Source organism: Prionailurus bengalensis, chromosome A1 (genome assembly GCF_016509475.1).
Source record: "Prionailurus bengalensis isolate Pbe53 chromosome A1, Fcat_Pben_1.1_paternal_pri, whole genome shotgun sequence".
NCBI lineage: Eukaryota > Metazoa > Chordata > Mammalia > Carnivora > Felidae > Prionailurus > Prionailurus bengalensis.
Window position 1 is genome coordinate 239,878,553 of NC_057343.1, and position 21,714 is coordinate 239,900,266.

At 62.7% G+C, this 21,714-nt stretch overlaps 1 protein-coding gene across 1 annotated transcript in view; it reads left to right on the forward strand.

The window, feature by feature from the left end:
- The first annotated feature begins 588 nt into the window (after positions 1 to 588).
- LPCAT1 (lysophosphatidylcholine acyltransferase 1) overlaps positions 589 to 21,714 on the forward strand; it is a 46,903-nt gene continuing 25,777 nt past the window's right edge. The window contains exons 1-2 of the mRNA XM_043601586.1: positions 589 to 833; positions 18,859 to 19,001. Coding sequence (XP_043457521.1) covers positions 699 to 833; positions 18,859 to 19,001 — 278 coding nt within the window. The 5' untranslated portion in view covers positions 589 to 698. The remainder of the gene's footprint in view (positions 834 to 18,858; positions 19,002 to 21,714) is intronic.

Genomic DNA, 21,714 nt, shown 5'->3' on the forward strand with positions numbered 1-21,714 from the left:
CAGACGGACCCGGCAGCAGCGCCCGGAGGAAACCTCCTTTCCCTCCCGCCGCCGCCCACGGAGGTCAGGTCCCAGCGAGGGCAGACAAGCAGGAAAAGCGGCAAGAGCTGGGTCTGGGCGCGTCCCTGTGGAGCTTCGACAGAGTCGGCGCGGGCCTCTGCACGTGCGGCCCGGCTCGTCGTGTCCCTCGGGATTTGGGCTGGGGCTGGGGCTGGGGGTTGGGGGCTGCGGCAGGACGGGGCGACGTGGCGGGCCTCGCTGCGCGGGGCGGGGGGGGCCAGGCCCGGCCTGAGGGTCCCCGCCGTCTGGCCACTGCGGGAGGGGCGCCGCCAGAGCCTGGGCGCCCTTCAGGACCGACGGTCCGGGACGCCCCGCCACCCCCTGCGGGGGGGGGCGGGGGGGGGAGGAGGGCGGGAGCCGAGGTCAGGCGCAGGGCGCGGGCGGGGCCGCCCTCCGGGCCCTCGGGGGCGGGGCTCTCGGGACGCCCCGCCCCCGTCCGCCCAGGCCTCGCCCCGCCGGCGCCCCCCGCCCGCCCGCCCCGCCCCCCGCGTCACGCCGCCGCCGGCCTGCGCCTGCGCGTCCGCCCGCCCCGGCCGCCGCGCATCCTCGGCCCGCGCCCCGCGCCTCGCGCCCGCTCTGCGTCCCGCTCCGCGCCCGCTCTGCGCCCGGCGCCCGGCTCCCTGCGGCGGGCGGCGGTCATGAGGCTGCGGGCGCGCGGTCCCCGGGTCGCCCCCGCCTCCGGCGCGGGGGCCGGCGACGCGCGGCGGCTGGCGCCCCCGGGGCGGAACCCCTTCGTGCACGAGCTGCGCCTCGGCGCCCTGCGGAAGGCCCAGGTGGGTGCGCTCCCGAGCCCCTGCGGCCGGGGAGGGGGTCTCGCCGGCCTGGCCCCGCGGCCACCCCGCCGCCCCCCGCGGCCCGCGACCCCCACGCGGCCCTGCCGCTGGCCGCGCTCGCCCCGTCCGCGTCCCTTCTGGCTCGCCCCCCCCCTCCCCCCGGGCCGGGCCCCACATCCCTTCTCCCCACGCCCCCTTCCCGCCATCCCTGCATCCCCGTCGCTCTGCGCCGCGCGGTCCCCCGGTCCCGCGTCCCTTCCCGCCGCTCGCAGGCCCCACGAGGGACAGGCGCGGCCCCCCCGCCCCCGGGATGGGACTTTGTCGCTTGATGAGCTTCTTGTGTGGGGACCTCGTGGCTCGTTCGAGCCCGCGCGAGGTGCCTTGAAGGGAGCGGCAGGATGTCCGCCTCTGCGTTTGCAAGTTGTGTTCTGCGGAGCGTGCAGGGGGGGGTCCCTCCGGGTTCGTCTGTAGCGGAATCGGCTTTATGTACTCTCGGTTCCGTGACGGGAGGGAACAGTGTGCAGTTTTGTTCGTGGCGCCCTCTGGTCCTGGCTGAGGATGGGGCCTGCAGGAGGCAGTGGGGCCCCACACTGGTCCTTTTCCTTCACATCGATCCAGGGTTTCCAAGGTGGGCTCCATTCCCTGACCCGGTGGGGTGCGCCCCCCTGGCCCGGTAGGGTGCGCTTTCCCTGGCCCGGTGGGGTGCGCCCCCCAGTGGGGTGCGCCCACCTTGATCCGGTGGGGGTGCGCCTCCCCCTGACCCGGTGGGGGCTGGCACCCTGACCCGGTGGGGTGCACTTCCTGGCAATGTTGGGCCTCTGGTTGTTCCTTGTGTTTGCGTTTCTGTAAGACTGCTCTCAGTACAGCCTTTCCTTTAGCTCCAAAACCGCAATAGAAACAGGTACAGATTTAGGAGTTTAGCTGTTGTCCAGTTGACGGAGAGTATATTTTCCGCTGTGACAGAACTTTTTCGGGTGACACTTAGATTTCTTTAATGCAAAAAGTTATTCACTTGGAACAATATCAAAGTGCAAACTGGGTTCTTGAACCCAGTCTGAAGTTGTCGTGGGCTGCCTGCTTTTTCTCGAAGCATCCTCTAGGTGGACTTGGTTATTGTGGTGGGAGAGGGAAGGGTGGGCACAAGATTGAGGACAGAGGAGAGAAGGTCGGGTGGCATCCCTTCTGGTGACGGGAGAAAGCAGGGCCATCCCAGTCGGCTCCTGGGCCTTGTCCCTGTGTCTGTCTGGAGCCAGACGCCAGTCGCTGCCTGCCTGTGTGGTCTTTGGTCCCCCTCTGCTGCGTTCCTTGGCTCGCGGACTCGAACTCCTCGTCTGCGGTGCCCTACCCAGCTGTGAGGGGGTTAGGAGCGCAGCAGCTTCCTCTGGGCTCCTGAATGGCCCCCCCACCGGCCGACCCCCTTCGCGCCTGTGATCCATGGCTCTGAACCCTCTGAGGGTTGCCCTGGGACTGAGCCCTGACTCTTCTTCCGGGTGGCTTCCAAGGCCCTGCCCCACCTGCAGCCCGACCCCTGGGCGCCAGCTGCTGTAAGCCTGCATCTTCCTGCTGTGCCTCCTACCTCTGCATCCCTGTCACTTTTGCAGCCTCGCCCCCATTACTGTGGACGGACAGGGGCCAGGTCTGTCCCGTCCCAAGCTATGTGCTTGCTGCTCAGGCGAGGTGCACTGTGGACACTCAGCTAGCTGTAGAGTGAGTGAACGAGCGAAGGGGGCCAGATGTAAGAGCCGAGCCAGAAATCCCCCACTCCCCTCAGGCCCCGGTCGCAGGGTCGTGGAGCCGCCGGGGTTTGGAGCAGCTCTGGGAGCTGTTCTTTAGCGCCAGGCAGAGGTTCTGGTTTTAGATGTTGGCTCACAGCTTCTGGAAGACACTCAAGAAAGAACAGGTGAGTGGACTGTTTCAGCCCCTCAGAAAGGGAAGGTTACTTTGTATACACCTGGTTGCGCTCTTTCAGAGGCCGTGTCAGAATATTCGCCAGAATCATCGTGGTGTATTTATACGTTGGTGGCAAAGCTGTGGTTACTGTTCAGCTGTCCCCAGCGTGGTCTGGAGTATGTAACTTGTAAATGCTAACTTCCGAGTTTCGCTTTGCAGAAACATTTTGCTTTTCACAAAGCAGTGCTTTGCGAAGCTTTTTACTTCTCTGCGAAGCTTTTTACTTCTCTGCACCGTATTATGCAAAGGTTTCCACAGAGGAAACTAGCCTGTGCAAGCATACAGAGCCTGCCTCCCGAATCAGTAAATAAACCGATCCAGCAGTGACTGAGACAGCCGAGGGCTGCTCAGAGACTCACCTAAATTCCGAGTGAAGGGAAGGCGGTGAGGGCGCCTGCCCTCACCTGTGCCGCTGGGGAGGGGCTGTTAGTCACCTGCAGGCTAATGACCAGGCCATCTGTCATTTAGTAGCAGATTTAGGAAGGAGCTTAAGTATCTCTTTGGGCAGAAAATAACTCGTTAAGACATGAAAACTGAATAGTACGGAATTGGTTAGCCTCGTGGTGATTTGCTGTTTTGGGAGTCCCAAAGTGGTGTCTGTCACCTGGGTGTTGGGGGTTACTTCCTGTTGGAACCCCCAGGTGTGAGTGCACCCCACTTCCAGCTCTGATGTTTCCTCATTTCTGAACTCCTGTGACCTGGGCCAGGGTTAGGGTTAGAATGTACTTCCCAGAAAGCAGTCTGGCTTCCTGTACATCTTGGAACGGAGTCCTTTATGTGAGGACACTGCGGGGTTCACCTTCTCCCAGTTAAATCCACAGAGAGCATTGCCAAGGCTGAACGCAGGGACAGGCTCCGACCCAGCACATTTGCAGGGAGGCCTGTGTGCAGTTTTAATTTCTCAGAGGCAGGTGATCTTTGTCTCCAAGTTCTGTCCAAATACATGAGTTTTGATGAAGGAAGGAAGGAAGGAAGGAAGGAAGGAAGGAAGGAAGGAAGGAAGGAAGGAAGGAGAAAGAAAGAAAGAAAGAAACGGAGGAAGGAAGGAAGGAAGGAAGGAAGGAAGGAAGGAAGGAAGGAAGGAAAGAAAGAAGAGGGAGGGAGGCAGGCAAGCAGCAGGTGCCCCTGGTTCCAGCCTGCATCCCGAGTCAGGTGTGGCCCTCCTGGGGCCGGGGGTCCCACACCCCGCACACTTCCAGGCCTGGTGGCTCCCAGCTGCTTCTCTGACCTGCCAGGCTTCCGGGCACCCACCCCAGTGCTCCCGCTGCCCCTCTGTCTGGGTACTCCACGCACGAGACTGCTCTGCTGAAGAGCGTGAAGGGGTGCGTAAAGGGGAGGGCAGCTTGACTCTGGTGTTCGTGAGCCGTGGGTGGCAATGGAATTCCGGGAGGAACATAACATGGGAATGAGGATTTCCAGGACAGCAGGTGTCGCGTGGGAAGACACAGAGGGCCGGCTGCAGCGGGGCCCGGGGCCCCCCCCAGATGCCTGGGAGTCTGAGGCTCTGGAGCGGGGCCCTGGGAGCCTGAGAGCACGGCCTCCGTTGGTGCACGTGTGGCCCAGTAAGGTGCAGCATCCTTGCCGCTGGCCGGGCAGCACAGCCCCCGAGGCAGGGGGTGGAGGCCCCACGCCCGTCCTGGTGTCCCAGGTGAGTAGACTCCGAGGTCCCCGGACGCCCAGGCAGGCTCAGTGCCCATGAGCCCTGCCCTCGGGGACTGGCTGTCTCTCCGAATGCACCAAGAGCCGCCTGTAATCCGGCTGTCATTTTCCGGAAGGGCGAGCACATTGCGCTTAACTGTGGCCAGCGTCGGGGAGTGGGGAAGGGGGTCCGGGATTGGAGAGACTTGACTTTCCATCCTGCCTGCTCTCTGGTCCTGAAACAGAGTCTCAGTGTGTGTGTGTGCACACACACGCAAGTATGGACGTGCGCACGCGGTCGTGTTTTGCGTTCTTCTTCATTTCAGAGTACTGAACAAAGTACTGTCAGTTTTACGTCCCGTTTTAGACGAAGGTTTTGTCCCTGAAACTGGCCAGTCAGGCGCCCTGTTGCAGAAGCCGGTGCTTGCCCGCCCTCTGCCCCCGCAGGCATCCGCCCACCAGAGGCCTCGCCCAGATGGTGGAGAAAGTCCGAGGACGTGTCCTGAGCGCTCTGTTCCTGCGAGTCTGAGCAGGACTCCCACAAATCGTGTTTCATAGAGCTTCACCCCTACCCTGCCAGAGACCTGGGGCCTCGCTGGCACTTTGCTCCTTCACCTTCCTGCCCCCGGGGCCTTCCGCCTCTCTGACCTTCACGTCCTGGACCGAACGTCCCGTCCCCAGAGCCCGCCCCGCACAGTTTGCTGCAGTGGGTCGGGACGAGGAGTGTTTCCCACATTTCTGGTGTTCCGCACGCCTTTAGTAAGTTGCAGATTATTTTGCAAAGGAGGCCAGAGCGAAGGGTGTGTCTGAAGTGTGAGGACAGTGCTTGTGCTTCTCAGGCCCAGTCAGCCATCCTGCAGCCCTCCCTTTCACGATGGGCAGCAGCGTGACCGAGTTGCATGTTCCTGGTGTTTTGTGTTTTCCCCGTGTGGTAGCCTCGCACACTTCAGTGAGGGCACCTCTGCTAAATGCTGCCCTTAAACGCAGACGCAGCAGTGGCACCCGCCTCTTCTAGCACAGGGCCCCCTCGGTTCTCTCACACCTGCTGACGCCCCGCGAAGCTGCCAGGGACCGGCCTGGGCAGAGCCGCTGGCTCCGTCAGTGCTCACACGTGGGACGTGTTCCAGGTGCCTGGACACCGTGGCGTTTTTACTTCCACGAGTCTTCCTTCCGTCCTAGAGCCAGTGTGGTGATTCCTTTTCCCACATAGAGTCTTTCTGAAGAGCATCTTTAGCAGTGTTAATATTTGAAACCCATAGGACGGGGGCACAGAGCCGGGCTCAGACAGAGTCCCTGAGGCCTGGAGGGCAGGTCTGCTCCATATAGAGCATGCCCAGAAGTGACCCTGCTCCAAGACAGCCGGGAATCCCAGGGCTGAGGGCCTGGTTGGGATCAGGCCCTGAATGTTCCCAGCGTAGGGCCCACAGCGGAACCCCGTCCCTGTGGCGCTAAGTCTCTCACCAGCAGGAAGGACTTGAGTCCTTAGTCACTTCTGTGCCACGTGACTCACGAGCTCTACGTCCTCGTGGGCCCACGGAGCTCAGCAGCTCCCAAGCTCAGAGTCCCCCTCCCCTGCCCCCCAGAGCAGCCACGGCCACTGTTGCCTCCGGCCCCCACCCCACGCCCTCCTATCCTGTCCCGGCGGCTTTTGTGTGTTGTGCCCAGGAGCGCTTGGACCAGCCCACTCCACACTTCCCCTTCCCCAGGGTAGTTGGGGTAGCGAGCTCCCAGGCCCCTCTCCACCCCTTGCCAGGCTTGGTGTGAGACCCACCCTCACCCCGAAAGTGTTACGGTGGGCCGGGAGCTCCCTGCAGCTGGGGGGGTCAGAGGCAGGATCCTCCCTACATCTGAGGGAGGACACAGCCAGGATGTTCTGGGAGCTCCCTACACCTGGGGGGACAGAGCCAGGATCCTCCCTGCAGCTGGGGGGTCAGAGCCAGGATCCTCCCTACATCTGGTGGGGGGGGAGAGCCAGGATGCTCTGGGAGCTCCCTACATCTGGGGGATCAGAGCCAGGATCCTCCCTGCAGCTGGGGGGGTCAGAGCCAGGATCCTCCCTACATCTGGAGGGACAGAGGCAGGATCCTCCCTACATCTGGGTGGTGGGGGGGAACAGCCAGGATGCTCTGGGAGCTCCCTACACCTGGGGGGACAGAGCCAGGATCCTCCCTGCAGCTGGGGGGACAGAGCCAGGATCCTCCCTACCTCTGGGTGGGCAGACAGCCAGGATGCTTTGGGAGCTCCCTACAGCTGGTGGGGGACAGATTGTACCCTCGAGTCTCCTTGCAGCTGGAGAGGGACTCACACAGCTGGGGGCTGGAGGCGGCATGTGGTTAAGGGGTTCCCTGCAGTTGGGGGACAGGGCCTGGGGGTTCCCCAGGAGCTTCCCGCAGATGGTGCCCTGGAGCCATCATTTTGGGGAAGCCAGCTGTTGGGGGTGAGGTTGAGCGGAGATGTCCTGGGGGCGCTCGGTCTGTGAGGGGAGTGGGGTAGGAGGTGCCTGGACGGGGGTGTCTGCAGCTGGAGGCAGGGCATCGTAGGGCTCCAGGAGGGGCCCCTTGCGAGGGACTGAGGATGTGCTATGACCCTGGGCCCCACAGGCTCTCTGGATATTTGCCGAATGATTGGAAGTCTCTGGAAATGCTTCAGCTCTTGAATTTCAAGATTCTTCTATTCAGATCCTGCCGAGGGCCCTAGAGATAAGGGATTTCCTGGGGCGCAAGGCCAGGTGTGTCTGTGGGGGTGAGCAGCTGGGGGGACCGGGTCTGTGCCTCTCAGGTGCGTCTGGCGGGGGGGCGGGAGGGGGGATTGACAGTTACTTATTTTTCTCAGTCTTCTTCCTCCCTGCCTCATGCCAGCCCTGAGGCCCCCACGGGGCAGGGCAGGTTGGTGCCCCTCGCACGTTCCCTGCCCCTCGGACTGCGCTCTGCTCTGCTCGTGGCTGAAGCAGTCCTGACCGTGAGGCGAGCGACGGTAAGCTGCTCCCCAGGACCCTTGCGCCCTCTTCCATGCCAGGACACGCCCCGACCTGAGACACTGCTGTTAGGAGCTGCGGGCTGTGTCCTCGGATGGATGGACCTGACCTGAGCGTCACTTTGTCAGGACTGAGCTTCAGGGCCGGGCCCTGCTGTGTCCCGGGGCAGCAGCTGTGGGAGGAGCAGACGCTTCGTGGGCAGGTTAGCTCACAGCTCCTGGTGCGGCCGGGGCACAGGGACTCAGGTGCTCATCCCCAAAGGCCCCGCTGCATTCTGACCCTGTGCTTTGCTTCTGAGCCTCCTTTGCTCAGCGGACAGGGACAGGGGGCCTTCTCCGTGCTCCCTCCCTGCTCCCGCCTACTCCCTGGTTGGTTGGTCAGGTCCTGGTCCCTCCCCTTAGCCCCCTTAGGTTGGGAGAGGCACTGTGCCTCTGGGGGCGGGGCGGCCCTCCCCTCCCAGTCCCTCCCTCACCAGGATGTGCCGCCCCCTCCGCCCCCCCCCCCCCAGCGCCTCACCAGGACGTGTCCCCCTCCAGCTGTGCTCCCAGCCTGGGCTTGTACCCATCTGTGGGGGAGAGGGCTCCCGCCACCCTGTAGGTGGGAGCTCTGTGCCTGGAAAGCTCCCTTTCTGAGGACGTGTAGTTACAGGGTGTCCTGGCCCCACAGGTGAGACGCCTGTGGAAACGGGTCAGTTGTCGCTGAGTTCCTCCAGTCTTTAAATAGGGATCTGGGGCCAATTCCTGCTCTGGATGTGAGCCTCGTCCCCAGAGTGGAACGTCCAGCCCAGAAATCTTACTCTTTATGGTGTTCCTGCTTCTGTCCCGCTGGTCTGTTCCTGAGCACCTGCCAAGAGAGAGCCAGGCCGGGGCGCTAAGTTCTCAGGGTGACCCGGGACCCGCGAAGGGCCTCTGGCCTGCCTGGAATTTCACGTCTGGGGGGGCACAGGATTGGCAGCGTGGAGTCACAGGGACCGGGGACAGAGCTCCGGCTCTAGCTCAGGGGTCCGGAAGACCCTGAGGAAATGAGATTTTGCGGGAAACTCCGTGGGTGGGAGGGGCGAGGAGAGGCGGAGGCCGAGGGCGTGTGCTGGCCGTCTGAGCCGGGAGGGGCCGGCCGGGAACACCCACAACCGCCCCCTCCCTCCACGCAGGGCCCTGCACTTCTTGTCTTTCCTTAAACCCCACCAGGTAGCGCGGAGCTCTCCCGTCCCCTCCCCTGGAGGATAGGCGCTCCCTCCCCTCCCCACCCCTGCCCCTGCCCCTGCCCGCAGGCAAGCCCTCTCCCCCGCCTGCTGCTGCCCGCAGGGCTGTGAGCCAGCCAGGGCTGTCCCCACTGGTGTGCATGCCGTGTGGGCGTCGGGAGCACGCTGGCTCTGGCTCGCGATAGACACTTGGCGTGTGTGCGCTGGCCCGGTGAACTTGTTCTCCAGCACATGTGTTCTGCCTACTCACAGCCCGAGCCGCTGCCCCCCCCCCCCCCCCCGCCCCCAGGGCTCTCTGCAGGTGCACTCGGGCTGAAACCCTGATGTGGCCCGGACGAGAGCTCAGGGAAGCCCAGACTGGGGGGGAGACGGGGGCACACGAGGGGCCCTGGGAGCTCAGAGGTGCTCAGGTAGGAGCGGGTCTTCAGTGGAGGGGGCATCGTGCCGCTGCCCAGCAGCGTGCTCTCAGGGCTGAGCGCCAGCGGGGGAGCCTGGGCAGCTGAGGTGGCGGCCGTGACAGTGGCAGTGCGGCAGGGGTCCGGGGGTCTTCCTCTCTGCCCCCAGGCCCGTCCGGTCCTTCATTCTCTTGTCTGTGCAGCAGGGACACCGAGGTCCCTGCTTTCCCAGGCCTTTCTCCACCGGCCGCTGCGTCCCTCCCCTGCCTGGGGACCCAGCCCCTGGTGGTTTTTCCTGGGGACCTGGAGTCTGTGTGGCAGGCATCTCCTGATGTCCCCGAGTGCCCTGCCCGCCCCCTCGGGGCCCCCCGTGCCTCCGTCTGCTGCATTCACCGGGGGCCCTGAACTGCCCTCCTGGCTGCCCGCTGACCACGCACTTGGCTTCACGCCTCTCTCGCCAGCTGGACTGTGTGTGGGCCCTGGTGCCGGGGGCCTGCACACGGGACCCCATGAAGTGCCTGGTGACAGACCAGACACGGGCCTGAGCCCCTGCAAGGCTCTGACCTCCGCCCCCGGGCCCTCAGACGCTCGTCAAAGGGCAGGTGAGGAGGACCGAGTAATGCAGATTCCCTTGGTTACGGGGTGCGTGCCCCGGGGTGCCATGGACAGAGCAACTCTGATTCCGCAGGGAACCGCACAGTTGTTTGCTGCTGCCCGACGAGCCAGGCCGTCCAGCGTGTCAGGCACGATGTGTGTGTGTGTGTGTGTGTGTGTGTGTGTGTGTGTGTCTGGGAAAACGGCTCTGCCGTTGGACTGCGTTGCAGGTTGCAAACTCAGAGTGAATTACCGAAAGACTGTCCTTTTGCAGAAACTCCAGGTTGGGTGAGTGTGCTCGAGATGAGGTTTGAAAGCTCCTGGACAGACAGGACTGGGGCGCCGGACGGACAGGACCAGGGCTGCCTGCGGGTTGAGGGAAAAAGCAGGTTTTAGGAACGCTATATTTAATTTTAGGTTTGAGTGGGAGAGCTGAGAAAAAATAGCTTCTGTGTATCGGTGAGCGTGGCCCGACAGTCACATGGCCGGACAGACGGCTTCAGTGTAAGGGACCGTGGGAGCCCAGGGGCGAGAAGACCATCACCTGCACACATCAGCCAGGAAAGGACGGTCAGTCCGATGGGGATTTGACACCAGAGTAAACAATGACAGTCACGCAGGAGGCCCAGTGAAGACAGAGCTGGCCTCCGACGTGACCCCCACGTCCCTGCACCGCCCCCGCCCCGGATTTCTAGCCTCGCTCCGTGTTTTGTCTTTTCGTGGAGGGGAGTCTTTGCGTGAGAGCAGCCGCGCGTGAGGACGTGGGAGCATCGCAGCACAGTTCAGGGCGCGGCTCCCTCTGTCTGCTTTCCAGTAAGGAAGCTACTGGAAGGAGGTGGTTATCCCCACCCCTGCCGCGTGCGTTTGGGGCACAGCGTGCTCCCCGTCCCCTGCTCCGTCCCCCTGTGGGGACACAGAGGGGATGTGCTTTCTGAGGTTGGCTTGCTGGGCAGGCATCTGTAGAGCGCTGGGTCCGCATGGCCACTCTCCTTCCGAGGCTCCGAGGCCGGGGGTTTGTGCAGGGAAGCACTGGACTGCCAGCTGATGGCTCTCCTGTGACAGTTGCTGCACGTTTTCTAAGTTCTTTAGAAGGAAAGGTAGATGTATGTGTTTTGTTGCTGCGTCGGGGGACAGTGGCCCCAGGGGACGTGGCTCTGCGGACCGCTTCCCTCCTGGACCAGGCTCGGGGGGCGGGGGGACATTGGGCATTGGCTTCCCAGTTTCGGAATATTCTGTCTGTTCTAAATCAGGATTTTCAAAAACAACTTGCTTTCGAATTTTTAAGTAAGTGACAGCAAAGAGAAGAGAGCGATTCCCCAGGTAGGGTTCTCCTCTGTTTATCCCACGTTGCCCTGGCGATCTTTCTGCAGACTCCGTGTGTCTCATCTCTCCTCTCCTCGTGGGAAGAGCCTGGAGCCACCCAGGCCAGCCCAGCCCCCCAGGGTGCTGTGTGAGGAAACTACAAGACCCACCCCAGACGCCAGGGTGCCCTCAGCGCCTGAGCCCTGTGCAGGCTCGTTTCAGAAGATGAGCCCGCGCTAACCCCTGAGCCACCGGGCCTACCTGATGGGGCTAGCTGGTTCCCTCTCAGTGTGGCTCCCGGAACGGCAGCCCTTCGGGGACTTGGTCCTGAGGCGTCCCTTCAGCCAGTGAGCTGGGTCTCTGGGCCGGGAGCCCCCCAGTGTCCACAAGTCTGGGACTTCCCTGCTCGGCCCTGGGAGCCCGTCCTGCTGGGTGTGGGCAGGCCACCGCTCAGATGGCACCTCACTGCCAGCTCAGGGTGCCCGTGGTCCCCCCTGGACCCTCTCCCGTGTTCGCTGTATTTGTAGCACCCCCATTAATCCAGGCTCCACCATCCCCCCGGGCCTCGCTCCTTCGTGATCGTCTCCCTTCCCTGCGCTCACTGGGCTCTGTTGTTCTGGAAGAACGTGCCGTCCGAATACTGGGGTCTAACTGATGCGAAGGTGGCAGCCCTGTCTCCTCCCCCAGGAGCCGGTCCCCTTGGGTCCGTCCCCGAAGCTCCTCCCCCGGGAGCCCGCCCCCTTGGGTCCGTCCCCGAAGCTCCTCCCCCGGGAGCCGGTCCCCTTGGGTCCGTCCCCGAAGCTCCTCCCCCGGGAGCCTGTCCCCTTGGGTCCGTCCCCGAAGCTCCTCCCCCAGGAGCCCGTCCCCTTGGGTCCGTCCCCGAAGCTCCTCCCCCGGGAGCCGGTCTCTTCTGGTCCATCCTCGAAGCTCCTCCCCCGGGAGCCGGTCCCCTTGGGTCCGTCCCCGAAGCTCCTCCCCCGGGAGCCTGTCCCCTTGGGTCCGTCCCCGAAGCTCCTCCCCCGGGAGCCGGTCTCTTCTGGTCCGTCCCCGAAGCTCCTCCCCCGGGAGCCTGTCCCCTTGGGTCCGTCCCCGAAGCTCCTCCCCCGGGAGCCGGTCTCTTCTGGTCCGTCCCCGAAGCTCCTCCCCCGGGAGCCCGTCCCCTTGGGTCCGTCCCCGAAGCTCCTCCCCCGGGAGCCCGCCCCCTTGGGTCCGTCCCCGAAGCTCCTCCCCCGGGAGCCTGTCCCCTTGGGTCCGTCCCCGAAGCTCCTCCCCCGGGAGCCGGTCTCTTCTGGTCCGTCCCCGAAGCTCCTCCCCCGGGAGCCGGTCTCTTCTGGTCCATCCTCGAAGCTCCTCCCCCGGGAGCCGGTCCCCTTGGGTCCGTCCCCGAAGCTCCTCCCCCGGGAGCCGGTCTCTTCTGGTCTGTCCCCGAAGCTCCTCCCCCGGGAGCCTGTCCCCTTGGGTCCGTCCCCGAAGCTCCTCCCCCGGGAGCCGGTCTCTTCTGGTCCATCCTCGAAGCTCCTCCCCCGGGAGCCGGTCCCTTTGGGTCCGTCCCCGAAGCTCCTCCCCCGGGAGCCGGTCTCTTCTGGTCCATCCTCGAAGCTCCTCCCCCAGGAGCCGGTCCCTTCTGGTACGTCCTCGAAGCTCCTCCCTCTGGCTGGCCACCAGCACCTGTCACACAGTGACCATCGCCTCAGTGTCCCCTGGTGGCACCATCCGGCTGTGCTGTCAGCAGCAACACCCGCGCGAGCGGCTCCCGGGGAGCTGGGCCCGCCAGCTGCACACACAGGCTCCCTGAGCTGTCACCCGTAGCGCCTTGTCGCGCAGCTTCGTGGGAGAAGACGGTTGTTTGCAGAACCCCAGGTGCACCTGGCCTCCCCCACAGCCGGTGGGCCCCGGGGCCCTGTGTTCAGCCTCATGGCCACGGTGCCGAGCTGTGGTCTCCCACGTTCGCTCTCTCGTTCGTCTGTGTGTCCGGCAGCCTCCAGGAGGGGCGTGTGCGGCCTGCGGGCTGATGGGGTGCTCGCCGTGTGTGAGCGCCATTCCCTGACACTTTCTAAGCCGCTGGGTGGAACTAGTGCAGGGTAGGACCGTGTGTCACTGTGTGTGGCCGGCAGGTGCCTCCGCGTGTGTCTCCTGTTTTCTCAAATCACACGGAGGGTGCATCTTTCTCTAGTGCATTTGGGAACACGTTCTCGTGTCCTTTGGATGGTGGTGATTATCCTTTCTGCAGTTGAAGCACGCTGGCCCTGGAACCCGCTCTCCCTGCAACCTGCCCTCCCCCCGATAGCACCTTGCACCGCAGGCTGGGGTCCCTCGGTGTGCGCTGGGGGCGCACGGTTTCTCGGTGCCTGGCCAGCCTGTGCACGCCCTGCGAGGACGCGTGTCACTGCAGTGACCTGGCCTGCCACAGGGCGGCACAGGTGGAGACACCGGGGACCCTTCCTCGTGTGCACCCGAGGTCTTTGTCTCTCGTGCACCCTGTCGGCGGTTCTGTGTTGATTGTGAAACACAAGGCGCTTGGACCAGCTTGCGTGACGATGATGTCGGCGGTCCTGGTGGCCTTCATGGCCTTGGCAGAGAGGAGGGAGTGGCTGCCAGGTGAGCCTGAGCGGGGGTGTTGTGACCACAGCTCCAGACCACGGATCCGGTGAGCTCACTGAGAATCGGGGAACGTTTTACATTAGAACCGTCTTCCTCCGGGAGGTTTGAGATGGACGCCAGTGAGTGTGCTCGGGTGCTGACCCCACAGACCTGCAACTTTAAGAGCAGGCGTTTATCTGTCCCAGTCCTGGGAGCTGGGAGCCCGAGACCCGGGCGTGGGCAGAGTGGGTTCCTCCTGAGGCCTCTCTCCTTGGCGTGGAGGTGCCGTGACTTTCGTGAGTCCTCACCGGCTGCCCCTCTGTGCGTGTCTGTAACTTAGTCTCCTCTTCGTATAAGGACACCTGTCCTATGGAATTAGGGTCTGCTCTGGTGACCTGATTGTACCTTAATACCCTTTCCAAGGCCCTGTCTTCAGTACGGGCACGTCGGGAGGTGGGCTGGGGGTTGTGGCATCAGTACTGAAGGGGGGCCCACGGTTCAGCCCCTAACACTGAAGCAGAGAAAACGTAGTGAGCCCCATGCCCACCCTCGCCCACCTCAGCAGTCGCCAACTTCCGGCCACTCTGGTCTCGCCGACGCCCGCTCTCTCCCTGGTCTCACTGATCCGCAAGCAAAGCCCAGACTTGACCTGTAGATGCTCCCGGGTGCGCGTGTGTCTCGAGCAGGGCCGCGGGCGTCAACCCCGGAGCCTCACACACGTCCTCCCCTGGAGCCTCCTTCCAGCTCCTTGCTTTTATTTTCTTACGGTGTGTTTGGGGCTTTTGTCCCTGAGCGTCTTGCTCTGCGTTTTACCGATCGCCTCCCCGTGTCTCTCGTGTCTTCTGATCCAGAATCAGGAGGCTCTGTTTCTGTTGGCTTGTCACGTGGCTCATCCACACGGCGCCCGGCTCACATGTCTGTCTCCGTCCACACAGGCCCCTTCACATGGGTGTGTGCGAGTGGTGAGGTTCCGGAAGCCCGTGGGGACACTCCCGGGTTCTCCCCGTGGCTGCCCCAAGGGACAGTCTCGGGATGGACAGCACGATGCCTGATTCTTCGTCCTTGTTGGCCCGGGTGCCACTCGGAGCTGGTCTCCTGGGGTCCGCGGAGGCCCCCAGTGAGGTGGGGCGTGTGCGCCTGGCTGATGGACTCGTGAGCACGTGTGAAGTTCCGTTACCTCATCGATGGCTCTTACCGTGGTAACAGTGGCATGTCTGCCGCGGGGGCTCCCGGGCCCGGGGACCTCTGCCTGCCTTCCCCATCTCCGCTGTGCCGCTGGGTTCCAGGTACCCCTTCCACGTTTTCTGCCCCCGCTGGGAGTGCCTTTGCCCAGGAGCCCTGGTTCCGTCTGGCAGGAAATAGTGCCGGGAGCCTGCAGGCGGCCGTGAGGGTCTCCTTGCGCCTGGGTCTGCTCCAGCGGGGACTCCAGACAGAGCATACCGGGCCGGAACAGCTGCTCTGTGACTCAGGGCAACCGTGAACCTGGAGGGCAGCGTCTGTCCCTGGGGACCCCTTTCCGATGGGACCGTGTATCTAAGCCAGCTTCCAAGGAGCGTGAACCGACTCAGCCAGGGACTGTCACCACGGCCCCCCCTGGGACTGGGTTATAAACCCTCAGCTCATGGGAGGGCCGGCCTGGCCCTTTTGAGGGTGACTGGGGCTCCCGACAGGGACAGGCCGCAGCCCTCGGAGCATCTTGGAGGGGACGCGGTCCCGTGTTAGCAGCCTTTTCCTGCTTGGTCAGCAGCGTTCCTCCCCGTGTGCCACTGCTGCCCCTGGCCCCTGCCCTGTGCCATTGCCGGGGGCAAGGCTAGCATTCTCTCCCTGAGGCCCCGTTGACTCCGGCCCAGGGCCGCCCTGAGGGGGGCTCCGGTGGGAGCGGGCACGCCCCAGCCAGGGAGTCCAGCACAGAGCTGGGTCTTACTCAGATTGTGGGGAGCGGAGACCCGCTCTCTCCCCGGGGCCTCCCTCTGCCTCCCGGCGCACTCCCACTGGGGAATGGGACGCCCCCCACTGGCTCCGGGAAGGAAATACCGTGTCCAGCCTAGTTGCTAATTACAGTGCCTCCCGAACGTTGAGCCGGAACTGCCTGGAAACAGCCCAGTTGGCCCCTTTCGTCTGCTTGTGGCCCTGTTTGTTTTCCAGTCCAGCCAGGACGTTCTGAGCACGCATTTCCTCGGCCCCAGCACACTTGAGAACGTCCGTGTGGCTGGCACGGCTGCCCTGCCTGTGGTCCTGTGGCTGGAAACTCTGAGCGTGCTCCGACAGGCTGGGCACAGGGCGTGGTGGACAGCGAGGGCACCGGGAGGTGGCCGGGCCTGGGAAGGACGCAGGTGGGCCAGAAGATGCGAGGGGACAGGAGGGTCCAACCAGCCGGTAGCCTGGAATTCAGGAGGAGTGGCCATAGCCCACAGAACGTTCTGGAAGAGGCTGCAGGAAGCCTTCCGAGTCCTGCCCCTTCTGCGGACCGTTTGCCTCTCCGGGGCAGGGCTGAGCCCAGTGGACAGCACGTGGGCCCAGTGCTGGGGCAAGGTCAAGGCAGGGTCATGGGGTCCTGGGGAGCAGCCCGGGAAACACACGGGGTCTTAGCCCAGGTGGCCGGGGCCCTCCTGCACCCCATGGGCCCCCCGAAGGTGCTCGCCTTCCCCAGGTCGCTCACGTGGCCCTCGTAAACCCGTGTCCACCTTCTCCCCGTCCTTCAGGCCCAGCCAGGTGGTCACTGCAGGCCTGTGACGCTCACTCACCACACTGTGCACGAGCCCTGTCTGTGAGCTGAGGGCCCCGGCCCGTGCTGGGCACTCACACGCCCCCTCCCCGCTCACCGTGAAACTCGGAAACCAGGTGGTGTTCTCGGGATGCGTGTAAGAGGTGCACGAATTGTCGTCACAGTCAGTTGTGGTCACTCACGTGTTGTGTCCCGGGTCCAACAGCTGCTGGCCACCCACGGGAACACATGTCATTAACAACGTGAGGAGCGGCACACGTGCCCTGACTCGGGGCACCGGGCGGGTCTGGGTCACCCCTGGAGGGAGCGGGGCGCTGCCCCCCAGGGGCCCCTCGCCTCCCCGTCCCCATCCCCGTCCCCGTCCCCGTCTGTGGTTCTCAGAGGCACGGGGCGGGGCTGGCGCTCCCACGCCCTCCAGGAACCCGTGTGGTTCTGTCTTTGTTGACCCAGAGTGGGGGGTCGGCCTGATGGCGGGCGAACAGCATCGCGGCTGCACCCTCGCACTGTGAACACTTCCTGGCGGGCTCTGCTCACGTGCTTTGCTGCCTGGTCGTCCCTCGGCCCGTCCCGCGCGGCAGCAGGTGTAAAGGCCGTCCGGGGCGCCCGCAGCCAGCCGTCCGGAACTTACCGTGGGGCTGGAGAAAGCTGGGCGTTCTCAGTGTGGCAGCGGGAAACGGGGCGCTTCCGAAAATACCGCTCTGTGCTTTTACCTCAAGAAGTTAAGAGGGGCGTTAGAGTCCGAGTAAGAGCGGGGTGCCTGTAGGAGCTAAAATTCATACGACCGACCGACTGGCCCCGGGGACGGTAAACCCATCCAAGACTGGTTCAGTAAACAGGCTGGTAGAGTAGAAAAATACCGGTCAGTGTAGGCCGAAAAGTTTCAGAGGGCACGAACAATGCCGATTACACGGCAGGGCAGGGTGACGAGAGGCACGGGAGAGGGCCGCGGGCAGCTTCTCGGTTCTCTTGCGGACGCGTGCGGGGTGGGAGATTGGTTAGGGGAGGAAAAACCCGCTGGGGACTCCCAGAGAGGATTTTCTCAGTGGCACTGAAGGATCAGAGGAAGTGGGACACCCGGGTAAGCGATGAAAATAAAATTAGAACAGCGCTTGTGTGCGCATCGCCGTGGAAACTCCCCCGAGCGGCAGCTCGCTGGTGTGCAGGGGCGGCCACGCCACGGGATCCGCCGGAGGGAAGCTGTGGGTCAGGCCTGCCCCCGACTCGACCCAGAGACGCATCGGTGAGCAGACTCAGCAGTTCCTTAAAAAAATCCCCGACTCTTGGTTTCGGCTCAGGTCGTGGTCTCACGGTTTGTGGGGTCGAGCCCCACGCGGGGCTCGGTGCTGACAGCGGGGAGCCTGCTTGGGGTTCTCTCTCCCTCTCTCTGCCCCCCTTGCTTGTGCTCTGTATCTCTCAAAATAAATAAACATTAAAAAAAAGAAACCCCAGCGCTGTGACCAAGGTTCTCACGTCTAAAAGCAGCATGTGACGGATGCGGGCTGAGCAAACAAACACCAGAAGCAGGAAGGACAGCAGGTCGCGTTCACCCATTCGTGACGTGGAACAAACCCAACTCCCAGGAACCCAGGGGCGGGAAGGTACTTTCTCATCAGCAAAGCACGTCTGCTACAGCCCAGAGCAAGTCCGCACTTGATGGGAAACGTCGTCACCGGCATCAACCACAGGACAGCAGATGTGATGTCTGTGCTACGTTCACTTCCTCACCTTGTGGGGCCACTAGACAGTTTAAACTCACACACACGGCTTGTCTCCCACCTGCTGGGCGGTGCTGCTCCTGACAGGGGACCCGGGAGTGCCTGCAGAGAAACCGCGGGGCCGTCCGGTGCAGGTAACAGACGAGCAGGGGGGCGGCCGTGGGCCCTGCAGCCGGGAGCTAGGAGGCGTCGCTGTGCACTTTCTCCTGGCCTGTCTTTTCTGTCCTCCCTGCGCCGAAACCTACACGTTCGAAGCATGTGTTACTGCAAATAATTGTAAGTTGCATCTGTTGATCACCAATCCTTTGTAAGTTTAAGCTGTGCCGTCCGTCCCCTGCCCTGTTTCCTCCCTGATCGCTGAGATGCTGGCCCTCTGAGACCGCGAGGCTCCTGAGCGTGTGTCCCCAGGCGTGTGCCCCCAGGTGGGGACCACAGCCTGGTTCTGTGCGCACGGGCGCTTGGTTTTAGGAATGGCCATCTGTCCACCGTGTTCCTGCCCTGACCCCTCTGGTGAACCATGTGTCCATCCCCACGGAGCCCCTCCCGTGGTGTCACCCCGACCAGACTGCCCGTTTGGAGGTGGGCTGGCTGTGCCCGTTCTCTGCTGGGCTCCCGCCCGTGATGTCCTGGGGCTGGAGAGTCACGGGCGTCCCCAGTGCTCCCTGAGCTCCCGCATCCGCCTCACCACGGGGAACCTCAGCGCTGCAGAGGCGTCCCCGGGTCGTGCTGGGGCTCAGGCGTGTGTCCCTGGGCGGGCCCCAGAGGGGCTCAGGTGCGGGACTGTGGGCGCCGGGGTTGGGGGATGGCGGTGCAGCCCAGAGCCTCGGCAGGACGTCCTGGCCACTCGCCGCCACGTGTGAGGGCAGGCATGGCATTTCCACGCCAGCTCCGGGGCTGGCTGCCCGTGCAGAGTCCGCCGATTCCGGAATGACCTCGCCTCTGTCTTCCCAGATGGCCTTCATGACGCTGACACTCTTCCCCATCCGGCTGCTGCTCGTCCTGATCGCGATGCTGCTCGCCTGGCCCTTCACATTCTTCGCCACGCTGGGGTCCTCGGAGAGGGAGCCCGAGCCGTCCCCGGCCTCTTGGCGGAAGTAAGTCACCCGTCTGCAGGGCCACCGCGTGCCCTGCCCCTCTGGCCTTCCTCCCCCGCCTGGGCCTGGAGCACGCCAGGCTGCCCTCTCCCGGCCGGGACACCGCCGGCCACATGCCCCCTTCCCCTCGGGGAGTGGCTGGTTCCGCCCCTGCCGTGCCCCCACCACACCCCTGCCCTGAGGGGGTCCTTTGGGGCTGGGCTGCTGTTGGCGTGTCCTCAGCACAGAGATTCCCCGCGGGTTTCCGTGTCCCCAGCCCTGCGAGGCTGTGTGTCGGCCAGCGTCTGTCCTTCTCGCTGGTCTGGTCTCCACAGGGTCCAGCGACCCTCCCTGCTTCGTACACCTGGAAGGTCCCTTGCGTTTGCTCACCAGATACTGACAAAGGAGAGCCGTCTGTAGACGGACGAGTTGTGAATACGTCTCAGCCAGAGACCCAACGTGGACCACAGGAAGTTAAATGAAATCACAGTATTTTCTTGTTTCTTCCTAAAGCTGTTCGCAGAGTATACGCCTTAGTAAATGAAGGTGGCGAGTGTCAGGAGGACTTCGAGAAGTATTTCCAGTGTCCTGGAAGTTGTCGTTTCTGTCGTAAACCCGGAGACTTCCCCGCTCTCCACACCCTAACACCTCTCAGCAGCCATACGGGGCCCTTGAACGGTCTGTTCAGAAAGAGTTACTACTAGGTCCGCACAGGGGTCAGCAGAAAGGTGCACACGCCAGGTCCAGCTGCACTCGGTTTACCAACAGCTCTGCTGGAGCCCAGCCACACCCGCTGACCCGCATACCGCCCAGGAGGGTGGAGTCGCCAGGGCAGACAGAGCCCAGGGTATTCGCTCCTGGGCCTTAAGGGGTTTGAGGGACAGGCTCGACTTCCTGCACCGGGAGCGTGTCTGCTCTCTGCTCTCTGCTCTGCAGGAACACCATGCCCACGGCCAGCAGGCGGGAGCTGGCGGGTCCTCGGTGCCCGTGGTCCCGACACGCACCTGTCGTGCTCACACAGGGCACTGACATGCGGGGCAAAGATGGCCAATTTCGAGTCAAGCGTTTGCTGAGCCAGTGATGAGTAAGGCGTGGCCATGCTTGGGGACGGTCCAGGTGCCTGGGGGACCCCTCACACAGGGTCTTTGTGTGCACCCCCTGCCGTGTTTCACGTTCTTGGACCATCATCGGTACCAAGTGAGCCACAGTCTGTCTCCCTCCCGGAGGTCCCAAAGGCAGGCCGTGACCTGTTCCCCTTCTGTCCCCAGCACAGCCCCTGGCCCGGGGACGCCAGGAAGCAGGTCCCGAGGGAGGGACAGCTGCTTGGCATTCCTGTCCACTGTGGTCACCTGGGTGCACTGGGGTCATCACTGGCTCTGGGGTCCTCGTTCTGACTTCTTGGGTTTCTTAATTCTCTTTGAAGAGCTTGCTTAACCTGGAGGGTGTTTTTCAATGTTTTAGCCCTAAAATAGGGATTTAGTGTCAAATGTGTAATCAAACAAAATCTAGACCAAATAGAAATCAGAATTTCAGTGTCGCTAGGTTGAGAATCCATAGTAGAAAGCAGAGTTTTTTGTAGTTTTTGACAAACTACAAGTGATTTGACTAAAAATTTGAGGTTTGAGTCATGATAGGTTAACACGACTTCCTGGCATTTTTGTCTTAATTCCTTCCTTCTTCAGCTCTGTCCCTGGGCTGGGATCCCTTCCTCTGTCCACACACACAGTGCAGATTCTGTCTTTTCAAAGTACGGGACTCCGGGCTGCTCTCCATTCCCCGTGCCCACCCTGTGCGGCTCCATGTGGCTCCTTTGGTGACAGACGGGCCACTGCCTCCCAGGTGCCTCGTGTGCCCAGAGCATGCCTAAGAAGTGTCCTCGGCAGCGAGAAGTAGAGGTGTCTGTGTCCATGGAGACCGCACGTCGCAAGCATGTGTGTGCCTGTGTCCAAGCATGTGCACGTGCATATGTGTACCTGTGTGTGAGCATGTGTGTGTACAAGCATGTGTGTACAAGCATGTGCGTGTGCATATATGTATGAATGTGTATATATGTGTGTGAGCATGTGAGCACATGCATACATACATGTGTGGGCATGTGAGCGCGCATGTGTTGTGTGTGAGCATTTGTGTGTATGTACATGCACGTGCAGGTGTGTATGTGCACACGTGTATATGCATGTGTGGGTGTGTACATGAGTGTGTATATGTGTGTACAAGCATATGCATGTGTATATACGTGTGAATGTATATGCATGTGTGCAAATGTGTGCACGTATATATGCACATGTGGGTGTGTGCATGAGTGTGCATGCGCATATGTGTGTACAAGCACGTGCATGCGTATGTGTGTGCACATGTGCAAGCATGTGCACGTATACATGCATATATAGGTATGTACGTGAGTGTGTATGTGTATTTGTATACAAGCACGTGCATGTGTATATATGTGAATGCATGTGTGTATGCAAATGTGGGTGTGTACACTGTGTGTGTGTGTGTGTGCGAGCCATGCACAGCCCTGCGCTGGGTCTGGTGCTGGAGGGAAAACACGAGTACCATCAACACTGAACTCCTTAAAGGAGAAGGTGGAGACAAGATGCCTGATCCAGGGGCTCAGGAGTTAGGAGGAAACGGATTAGTGCACACGGGCCTGTGCAGAAGAGTCGTGGGGTCGGCCGGGAGGTGTGCAGTTTCACGCCTTGCAGAGTCGTGCGGGTCTGAGCGGGCTGATGCT